This window comes from Punica granatum, chromosome 4 (assembly GCF_007655135.1).
Source record: "Punica granatum isolate Tunisia-2019 chromosome 4, ASM765513v2, whole genome shotgun sequence".
Taxonomy (NCBI): domain Eukaryota; kingdom Viridiplantae; phylum Streptophyta; class Magnoliopsida; order Myrtales; family Lythraceae; genus Punica; species Punica granatum.
The window spans coordinates 17,607,079-17,618,155 of record NC_045130.1 but is presented as its reverse complement, the minus strand read 5'-3'; the positions used below and the strand labels follow the sequence as shown (position 1 = coordinate 17,618,155).

The window sequence follows — 11,077 nt, the reverse complement described above, 5'->3', positions numbered from 1 at the left end:
TAATAAATAGGGGTATAATAGTAAATGTCTTACTAATGTATAGATTAATATGTTATATTAAAATTAATAATACATATTATTGAAATTAATATTAGCAAATATGAAAATAAAGAAATTACTAATTCAAATCACTTATTTATAAATACTTATAATTATGTAAATAAAAAGTTAAATAATGACGCTTATTATTGTAATTGGTAATAGCATTTATGAAAATGAAAATAATATTCAAAGCAGGACTAAGAAGGATTCAAGTCAAATACGAAGAAATAATCACTATTAAGAGAAATGGTATTATTATGGCAATCAAGTTTGAATTATTTTAATTGTATAGATATATTTATATAAGTCTGTTTTAGAGCACATATGCATGTGGTGAGGTTGTTTCGCCAATTTCACTGCAAGCTCTTGGTTCGGGTGTCTATTGGGGAAAATATTTATAAGGTAAATTAAATAATTTCTTTCAATTAATTTATAATTCTAAATTAACTTCTCTTTTTTAAGTATCGTTCAATTGGCATATTTCCATCAAAGCCTACAAAAATGGTTCATCATGAATAAAGATTCTAAACACCAAAATGAATCGTGTTGTTTCTCTCAAAATTATATAATTTTTTTATATTCTCTTACTTTTATTTATATAATTTATACCTCAAAGATTTTGATTATGGATACTTTTTTTCTAAATCTTTTTAAAATTTATAATTTTTTCTCAATCTTTCACTAACAATATCAATAATGATAACTATTTCAAAAGATATTAATAAACATTCTAATTCATAATCACTAGGCATGATGTCCGCGCTTCGATGCGGGTCCAAGAACTGCATTAAATGATTTGAAATTTTACAAATGACATTAATTAAATGAGAATATTTTCTATTAAAAAAAGAATATTCCCAATTTATATATTTATGAAAGTTAAATTAACAATGACAATCAACTTTCATGATTGGGTCTTCTTATATTGGTAAATGGAGAAAAAAGTAGTACTTATAACGCGAAAAGATAAAGGTACAAGGTAATCTTTAAAAAGATATAATATAGAAGGTGTCAGTCAATGAATGAAAATAAAGAATACTCATCAAAAGAAATATATAATTATTTGTAAAGAAAAATAAAGTGTAGGAAATATGTATAATTTTTTAGAAAAAGATAATAGATACAGAGGATAAGCAGAACACATTGTCTCGAATCTTATAATATTTGGGAAAAATTAGAAATGCTTGTACATGATAGTGATGAAAAAAACGCGACTCTATACTTATTTGGGAATGCTAGAGGTTTGTTTCCATGGGTGACACTATTTGTATACATAGATATAATCATAAAAAAAATTAGTGGGAAAAACTTATACACATAGGGATAAATATAGATAAAAGTTGGAGAAAGAACTATTTTTTTCGAAATGGTTAATTGCATAAAAAAACACAAACTTTTACGTTTTATCAATTCTAGCTCGAACTTTTTTTTTTGGCTTAAAAATCCACAAACAATCAATTTGATATTAATATTAGCACAACCTCCATTTTTTCGATCGGTGGGCTTGAACGACAACTACCGTCCGCCCAATCGGGGTTGCCCATGAAGGCAAAAGTCTCTGATAGCTCCAATTAGGGCGATGATGGCAGTCGAGAAATGAGAGCCTCATTGGGGCCCACCGCCACCCTTATAAGGTAGCCGGCGACCTCGGCTATCTCGATCGAAGGGTGTGACCATATATTCTCGTTTAAATTAACAAAAAAGTTTAGGCGTGCTAAAATTGATATCAAATTGATAGTTCGTGCAATTATAGGTGCAGAAAAAAATTCGTACTAAAATTGATAAAATATGAAAATTTTGTATTTTTTTAGGCAATTAATACTTTTCGAAATAACTGGTCTCGTCATAACGATCGGTCCTTTCACCCGATGGTTTAATCGTGAAATATAATATCAATTGCTTGTTGAATCTACTAAATTATGTGAAAATATGATACTCTGAATTCGAGGGTCGAAGAGCTTTAAAAAATATGGGAATTAGAAACAAAAAAAAATAGATACCCGGGGATAAGAAAAGGTTTCTAATTCACAATCTAAAATTTGGAAAAAAAAAAGAGATTTCATCATAACCATTGGTCTTTTCACCTAATCATTTAATCGTGAAATATCAATTGCTTATTGAATCTCTGAATTACATGAAAGTAGGATACTCTAATTTGGGTGGTCGAAGAGCTTTAGAAAAGTAGGAATTAGAAATAAAAAATTAGATACCTAAGAGTGAGAAAATGGTCCCTACTCATAAGTCATAACATAAAATTTGAGGGAAAAAACATTCCATTTATCCTAAATAGAAGGTCCGATTACAATGACTAGATTATTAGCCTTCACGGGTTAATGGATTACCTGTTACCTTGGTCTGATCAGTTCAAAAGCGCATTGGAAAAAGTAAAATTAAAATATTATAAAAGAAAAGAAATTTAAATTAAAAAAAAAAAAGAACATGGCTAGTGGGAAAAAGTGGCCCACTTGCTCTATAGTCTCATTATAGGATCTATAATAACTTCTTGTATAATAATTGTTGATTTTAATTTATTATTTTATATTCATAAATTCAATTCTTTAGTATAAATTATTCTTTATAAATCAGTGTATTGCACAGACTTAAAAACCTAGTATAAATATAAACTTGACTACAAACTAATAAATAGGGATAAAATTATAAAATAAATATTATTTTATGGTTTAATTATGAAATATGTGAAATTAAATTAATGTAAATATTTATACAATTAATTCATATAAACATAATTACAACGATTTCAATATGTGCACAATCAATTATGAATAGTTTAATTCTACACAATAAGTGGAATTATGATATCTATTCAATTAACTAATATAAGCATATATTAAATAGATAATTTTCAGTTTCATAAATAAATTCTTTTAATCAACGAACTCTTACTAGATTCATATAAATATATTTATATGTATTTCAATATATATACAATTAATTATAAATATGATATTTTGTTTAAAAACTTATAACAAGTCCATTATGTGATATATATGTTGAAGAATCTCCATTAGAAAGTTATTATTAGTTATTCTTTTAGTTTACTAAAATAAGTAATCTGAATACTAGGATTGACGTGGACATACATAAAAATCTATAAAATGAGAAATAATTCATAAAATCTAATGAGAGATTTTTTTTTATTTTTTTGGAAATTACTTATCTCTAAAAACATATTCTATTAACTTTCAATTTTAATGAATAATTTAAAAATATTTGTAAAGTACATAATTATTATTAAAATATGTAATTTTAGAATCAATCATATCAATTAGAATTATTTCACATATTCATTCATTAAAATTAAACTGTAGAAATCAAAATAAACATTTCTTTAAAAAAAATCGTGTAAGCCACCGAGCCAAAAACTAGTTCATATATAATTGGGTCTCATAGGACCAAGCCCTTTTATATAAACTAGGGAAATTGCCCGCGTCAATTTCAGGATGTGCCCTGATGTCCATACCGCATGGTCTGTCCGTGACACAAGCATACGTCACATAACAATTTTGCAAACTTTCCCACCCTCCTAAATTATATCACGTTCTTCCACGTGCTAGGAAGGGGACTTTTGTATCTTGACCTCCAACACAACACAAAGGAACACTGCACGTATCAAAGTGTGTCTGCATTATTTTTTAGAGCTAGTTAGTTTGACAACAATTGACGGAATCAGCTATGCATTAAGACTCTAAATATAATAAGAAAAATATTTAACTCTAAAAGTGAATCTTTTTCAAATCTATTTATTAATTATAATTATTAATTATAACTACATTAAATGTGTAAAATTATGTGAAGTAAAAAATTGAATCGTATTTCAATCATATAAAAAATTTAAGTAAATTAACAAAGATAGACTTTTTTGTATATCTAAACAAATATACGGTCACTTGTTTATCCAATAATTATTTAAACAATTATCAAAATAGACTTTTATATGTATATATACTTCTAGAATATATATTTACTTTATTATTTATTTATTTATCTGTTAGTATGAATTAATTGTATATATTTATAGTTAGGTCACTATTTAATGCACTTGTATTTATATCTCTTTCTTCAATATTCAAGATGGGGGTTTGACTTTATCTCCTTGCAATACCAGCAAAACTAAGAGAGAGAGAGAGAGGGAGAAATAATAACGTGAATTGGATAAATATTACTAGTATATTCGTTTATCAACCGATCCATGATCAGTCCCCTTTTTTCTTTGGCATGCTGAAACATACTTGTGCGAGTAACATGCATCTCTTTCCGTCAATAAAAAAGACATATAGCATTTATTTGATAATACAAAATAACCTTCAAATTTAATCATTCAACACTTAATGAAACTGAGTTGGTTTGATAAACACTAAAAAATGACTTAACTAAATTGGCTTAGGTTAAAAAAGGTACTAAATGATTAAGTAGATGGGGACCTAATTAATCATTCAGTCATTTTTTTACTGGTTTGCTCAGCATGGAAGCTTTTCTTCATTTATTAAACCGGTGCCCTCAAAGTTTTTATTTACTTGCAATTCAGTCCATCCCTCAACAATCAGACCCAATAGAGAGAGGGAAGAGGCGACTCAGCCCTCCCCCTGTCGTTATTGATTTTGGGAGGTGGTGGTTGCGTGGTGGCCCAATCATGACCACCACCTCCGGGAATTTTCCAACGTATCCTTTTTCTCTCTCTTCGAAGAGAGAGAGAATGGGGCGAGCCACCACCATCGAGATCTTGTGTTCTAGATTTCAAATCTCCTCCAAGAGATATGGGTGCCTACCGCCCTTGACGAGATTGCCAGCAGGCTCTGTGCTCGCTGAAGACCTCATTTGTGGGGATGATGGCTGACCAACGAGCCACCGCAGCCCCTTGCCCCATATCGCAGATTTAATCTTTTCTTCTTTTCTTTTTAAAATTTTGATTTTCTTCAAAACAGAAAAGGGAGTCTAAGTACAAATAAGCAAAATATTGGACTCCTAAATAATATACTATCAAAGGGAGTCTAAGTACAAATAAGCAAAATATTGGACCTTGTATAATATACTATCAAAGGAACTTTAATTTTTGACTACTTATTTTACCAAATAATTTTGATTTAACCAATTAAGCACTTATTATATTAAGTATTTAAAATTTCAGCACTTAAAATTAAGTGCTGAAATTTTAAATTCAAACAAAAACATCGGGACTTTCGGTCATCGAAGCATTAGGTTAAATGGCGAGATCTTAACAGTATACTAGCTAGACCACCTTTAAGATCCTGTTATAATGAGACCAACAAAAATTGTGCAACTTGCCAACTTCTAAGGCCGAAAGTCGAGAGTATGGGGTTGAATAAAAGGGAAGGTCATGTAGTACGACGGTTAAAACAGGGCCCGTGTTAAATACTTCCGCCTGGAATGAGAAAATATTACGATCATGATAACTTACAGTGAAGAAGATGAGGAAGTAAATATTTCTTGAGGTAAAAAGTACAAGCAAGAGTAGAATAGGACGTCAAAGAGGGGTAAGTATAACAATGCACGTTTTTATCCGATAACTAAAAAATTTCAAAATTCATAATTTGTTTGGACCATCTATGCCATTAGATCAATTATTAAAAACTCTATATCATTATATTAGTTCGGCCTGGACCGACCTCTATACGTAACTGAAAAAAGAAAAAAAATAAAATCCATGGGGTCCGATTAAGAAGGACACATAGCTCCAATGGTGAGGATTGTGGGGCCCCGCGAGCTTCCGTGGAAATTTATGCATGAAATAGAAAAAGGAAGGAATCTCCCATCGCCAACTTGTATGAATGAACCGAGAGAGAGAGAGAGACTGCGAGTTACTAAGACAGCCGCAATCAGTCACTCACTCCTTTGCAGAGTCATGGAGAGGTCGCCCGCAAGCTCCTTCTCTTGCTGCCGTCGCTGACTCTCACTCAGTCACTCTCTCTCAGCTTGCTTGCTCCTGCCCGCGCCACCTGCTCCCGCGGCCGCCATGGGGGGGTCCGGAGCCGCCCTCTTTCTGGGCTTGCTAATATTCCTCGCAATGCAGCTGCCACTGATAATTGCAGGTACCCAATCCTCTCTCTCCTCTCTAGGTTTCGAAGCAGTTTCTGTTAGGAGCTGCATATCTTGGTAATCAGCATTGCTATAGCAAGTACCTTTCGCGCTGGACGTATCAATTTGGGCTGAAATGGGTTTCGTGTTCTCATCCATTAGTTGACACAGTCAGCTTCTCATTTGTTCTTCCCGGATTCTTCCGTTGTTCGTGCTCTCAGCTGTACAATTAGCTTTACTGCTTTCTATTCTCGTCTTGTTGCAAGTCCAGAGTCCAATGATGATTATTGAAAATGTCCCTTCTGTAAAATTTCTGTGGTTATTTGTAATCAAGTATGGCCTTCAAATTCATTGAACCAACACGGAGGTTTCCGGGGATCATGGCTCTGCATGCTTCGCAATCAATTACTTGTACAGATGATTTCTTGGGGTTCTCCAGAATGTAAGATTCCGACCAATCTGCCCTGTCCTAAAGAACATTTATGGCCGAGGGAAGACATCGAACCTCATATTTTGCGATTCGGTCGAATTTTATGTTTCGAGGGTCCTGTAGTTATAGCCTAGAAATTTACCCTGACACAATCAAAACTATTGAGTCATGAACATTCGATATCAAGTTCTGATCTCTTATTTCCTACCCATTACCTTTTAACGGCTGCTAATGAGTTACTTCTTAGTGGTAACTATATGCTCCCGGAAGAAGAGAGATTGCTTGATTGCCCAGCTAATCAATTACCTGCCTTGCTTGTTGCAGAGTGCCCCTTGGACTTAAGCAGGTCCAACTTCACTCTTGTGGCTTCTGTATGCTCTGATAAGGGTGAGAGAGCAAAGTGTTGCCGCTACATTAATGCATGCATTGCAGTTTCGGTTGCTCGATATGCAAACAGGACAAGCAGTCTTGCGGTTGCCTCTGATTCGGCCTCGATCTGCCTCCAGTCAATAGCACAAACCCTAGCACTGTATGGAGTCCCGCGAAATGCCACGGCCTTCTGTGGGCTTGGGACGAAGATAACAGTCAATTACGAATGTGTGGGGCGAACAACGGTCACGCAGATGCTGCAGTCTCCAGGGTTTAAGGATGTCTCTGAGAATTGTGGGGACCCAATTTCAGTGGACAGCGATTGTAGAAAGTGCGTGAATGCGGAGATTGTTTACCTTCATCATCTGATTGGGACTGTCGATAATGTTACTTTAAATACTTGTCGAGATGCTGCTTTCGTTGCCCTCGCGAGCCAGTATGATGATGCATCAGCGGCAAACTTCGCCAACTGCTTCTTTGGGGTTGAAGGCCTCAGCATATTTTCGGGTATGGACTATTAGTTCGTGTTTTGGTACGAAAGAATGGAATTTATACATAAGTGGAGTGGAGTTTCCATGTAAAATTGTGGCGATTCTATTGCATTTGATCACACAAACATTAGCAAAGATGGTCTTATTATCTGAAGCAAGTTTCTTTTCCAGCCCATGATCCTCCAGATTTTGCCGTCATCAAATTTTCACTACTTTCATCTTTACTTTGTTCCACATCATGAAAGAGACAAATTTATGCCAGAATAATCCGTGCCTTGAAAATCGAAACATCCGATGCTCAGATGGTTTAGCATGTCAGTGGAGGTAGGAGTTCATACAATGAGGCTCATGTTCAAACAGAAATACTTGTTGTTCTAACAGGGAAATGATCTCATCACTTAGAAGTTGCGACTGTGTTACTTCCTGTGAATTTGGTCCAACTTTTTTCTCTATCTAATTATAAGTTGATGTACTTATGACTTTAACTTGATTTTTATGCTAGCATCAAATACATCTCAATCTCCATCAACTCCTGATGCTTCCCCAAGTCCTCCAGCTGCTGCTAGCCCAAGTCAGCTTGTGTTAGGTGTACCATTGAATCAAACCCATCATTCATATCACTTGACACTGGTACCAGGTCTTGGGATAGCTGTGACAGTACTGGCAGTCTTGACATTGGCGGTCTTATTAATTTTCATTCGAAGAAAAAGAAGAGAGCTAGAGGTTTCAGAAGATATCGACAAGGCATCTTCAAAAGTTTTCCCTCCTCCTCATTCTATAAAGAAACTCCAGGAAGGTAGTGCAAGTCCTCCTTGTCCATTTACTATTCTCCAGTTGTGCATATATCTAGGCAGAATTAAACCTAGTCAAGCTGACAATGAAATATGCTTGTGCTCGACTTGACTTGTTAAACTCGAGCTTGAGACTTGGTTCCAGCCAGTGATTAAGTATCTTTCAGTCTCAAGCTTGTTGCAAACTCACTCGAGCAGTTTGGACCTTGACTCAGCTTGACTCAATTTATTTTGGGTCTGAAAATGTGGTGGAGCTCAACCTTGATATAAACTGGGGTATAAGCTGAGGTTAACATCCAAAATAAATTGTAAATAGGGGCATTTTTGTAAGCTTGGATTTGCATAAGGTTGAAATTATATAGGAGAAGATAGGATAGGATTCCGAGTCTCATGAGCAGCATGTTGCTGAGTGCAAGCTTGAAATGACCGATTCAGCCCTCTAGTCAGTGATTCTAAGCATCAGGGACTGTAGCCAGCCTCACCACTTACTAGTTGCTTGAGCTCGCTGTTGCTGATGCTAAGTGATAATAATTTTTGTAGTGTCAAATGAATTGATTGTAGGTCAGGCGTTTATGTTCCGTAAATTCAGCTACAAGGAGACAAAGAAGGCAACAGAGAATTTTAACACTGTTATTGGAGAAGGTGGGTTTGGAACTGTTTACAGAGCTCAATTTAGCGATGGTTCTGTGGCAGCCGTGAAGAGAATGAACAGAGTATCAGAGCAGGGGGAGGATGACTTCTGTAGGGAGATAGAACTTCTTGCGAGGCTTCATCATCGTCATCTTGTTGCTCTCAGAGGTTTCTGTGTTGATAAGCGTGAGAGGTAGGTCACTGATGTCTCTAGGATTTATGTATTGAAGATATTGGTCTTCTGTAGAACCCAAAAATTAGCAACAAAAAAGGCCTTAACCTGCTTCATGGCAGGTTCCTTATGTATGAGTATATGGTCAATGGGAGCTTAAAGGATCATCTTCACTGTAAGCTTCAAATGTTTCTGTTTCCCAGTCTTTGATTTTTTAATATAATTAATTATGAGCATGAATGGTCATGTTCGTGCAGCTCCTGGGCGCAATCCTTTGAGTTGGCAGATGAGAATTCAAATTGCCATTGATGTGGCTAATGCTCTGGTAAACTTTTCTTCAATCAAATTTTTGTGATGGTTTTTTCCGCTTCATCATATATACCCTTATTCGTCATGGGCTTACAACTTGCACTTGCAGGAGTACCTCCATTTTTATTGTGATCCTCCCCTGTGCCACAGAGATATAAAATCCAGCAACATCTTGCTGGACGAGAATTTTGTGGCGAAGGTAAAATACTTGTAACTCTCACACCTGAGTTTGGTTTTAAAAGTTGTGTTTTCTGAGAATTATTATCACAGGCTTCTCCATAGTAGCTTTTTGGTGGTCCAAAAGGCATCTTGTTGGGTGTAAAAGAACTTAAATAACAGACAGCCAACAGAAACTGTCCAATGTTGTCTCAAGTAAAAGATCTTTTCTCATAAGCTTTTTCCACAGGTTGCAGATTTTGGGCTTGCACATGCTTCTAAAGATGGTTCCATTTGCTTTGAACCAGTCAACACTGACATTCGGGGAACTCCAGGTTAAGAATAAAAATCAATTCTAGATGATGCCTGAAAATGAACTTCTAATTCCAACTTTTTGAGGATGTATTTGAATTTCACAGTTCTAAATATATCCACAACCAATTTTAGCTGAAAACAATGAAAACAAAATTCCTAGTAAATTTGTTTCCCGGATATTAAAATTTTCTTGAGCTTTTAGGGAAACCGCTCATGTTTCGAGCATATTAAATTCTCTTAAGCTTTTAGGAAAATCTCAATTAACCTGGTATCAGCACATAGACTTTGGGTTTGAGTGTCTTCCTCTCGTTTCTCTGAACAACATTGTCCGACAATTTGAGCGTATAGGAGAAATTGGATCTTAACTGCCAGAGCTTGTGGTTTTATTGACTGTAAATGAGAATATGAGAAAACTTTTTCCTGCAACCTAATCAAGCTTAAGAGTTTCAATGGGCTTTCAGGTTACATGGACCCTGAGTATGTAATCACCCATGAGCTTACTGAGAAGAGCGATGTATACAGCTATGGTGTTCTCTTGCTAGAGATGGTGACTGCTAGGCGAGCTATACAAGATGGAAAAAACTTGGTGGAATGGTCCCAACCCTACATGGTCTCTGACTCAAGAATCATTGAGCTCGTGGACCCAACAATTCGAGACTCCTTTGACTTTGAACAGCTCAAGACAATAGTGGGCATCGTGAATTGGTGCACTCAACGTGAAGGTCGTGCTAGGCCCTCGATCAAGCAGGTTCTGAGGCTCCTCTATGAGAGCTCAGACCCAGTAAATAGCGGGTCACTCCAAGATGAGGAGTTTGAGGGAGGCTCAGAAGGTAGAGGAAGGGTGAGCAAAGGGAAAATGCATAGAAATGACATATTTCACAGTGGAGATGCGAGAGGTCTGGCTTCTTCTTCGAGCACATCTAGGTCGTATTGCAGCCGAAGCTTCCTGCTCGAGACTGGATCCCCACAGTCTCCCCCGAACATACCGTCTCTGTAAGGGCTCTTTTGTCGATAAAAAACGTATGGAGACCGAGGAATGGTAAGTTAGTGTAGAACCAGTGAGTGAAAGGGTTTTTTTTTTCTCTTAGATTTCACTGGTACCGACAACATTTTGTGTTTTGAATTTTCCTTTTGTAGAGCATGTAGTAGATTGGTAAAAGTACTGCTCGATGGAAAAATCATGTTATCAAACACAGAAAGAAGAGGTTGAGTTACACATTATGCTGGAAAATTTGTTCAGATTGAGCGATAAATTTCTTCTACTTCCGCATTTCTACTACCGAACATCCGAAGCAAATTTGCTCCTTGCAGCTGATTC

General features: G+C 35.5%; 1 protein-coding gene across 2 annotated transcripts; it reads left to right on the top strand.

The window, feature by feature from the left end:
• Positions 1-5,840: 5,840 nt before the first annotated feature.
• Positions 5,841-11,012, top strand: LOC116202705 (probable receptor-like protein kinase At1g49730). 2 transcript variants are annotated; one of them, XM_031534309.1, is made up of 10 exons: positions 6,035-6,110; positions 6,851-7,402; positions 7,889-8,182; positions 8,739-9,000; positions 9,102-9,154; positions 9,237-9,304; positions 9,398-9,487; positions 9,695-9,779; positions 10,221-10,798; positions 10,897-11,012. In XM_031534309.1, the coding sequence occupies exons 1-9, from the start codon at positions 6,035-6,037 to the stop codon at positions 10,754-10,756; spliced, it is 2,016 nt and encodes a 671-aa protein (XP_031390169.1). In that variant the 3' UTR covers positions 10,757-10,798; positions 10,897-11,012. The 2 variants fall into 2 exon arrangements, with proteins under 2 accessions (XP_031390168.1, XP_031390169.1); XM_031534308.1 differs by having other exon boundaries at positions 5,841-6,110; positions 10,221-10,998.
• Positions 11,013-11,077: the final 65 nt, after the last annotated feature.

What these genes read in the sequence shown, in the direction of transcription:
- LOC116202705 (XM_031534309.1), top strand. Translation starts at nt 6,035, where the DNA reads ATGGGGGGGTCCGGAGCCGCCCTCTTTCTGGGCTTGCTAATATTCCTC. An exon ending in GCTGCCACTGATAATTGCAG is followed by an intron (nt 6,111 to 6,850) that starts GTACCCAATCCT and finishes TGCTTGTTGCAG; the next exon opens with AGTGCCCCTTGGACTTAAGC. An exon ending in TATAAAGAAACTCCAGGAAG is followed by an intron (nt 8,183 to 8,738) that starts GTAGTGCAAGTC and finishes AATTGATTGTAG; the next exon opens with GTCAGGCGTTTATGTTCCGT.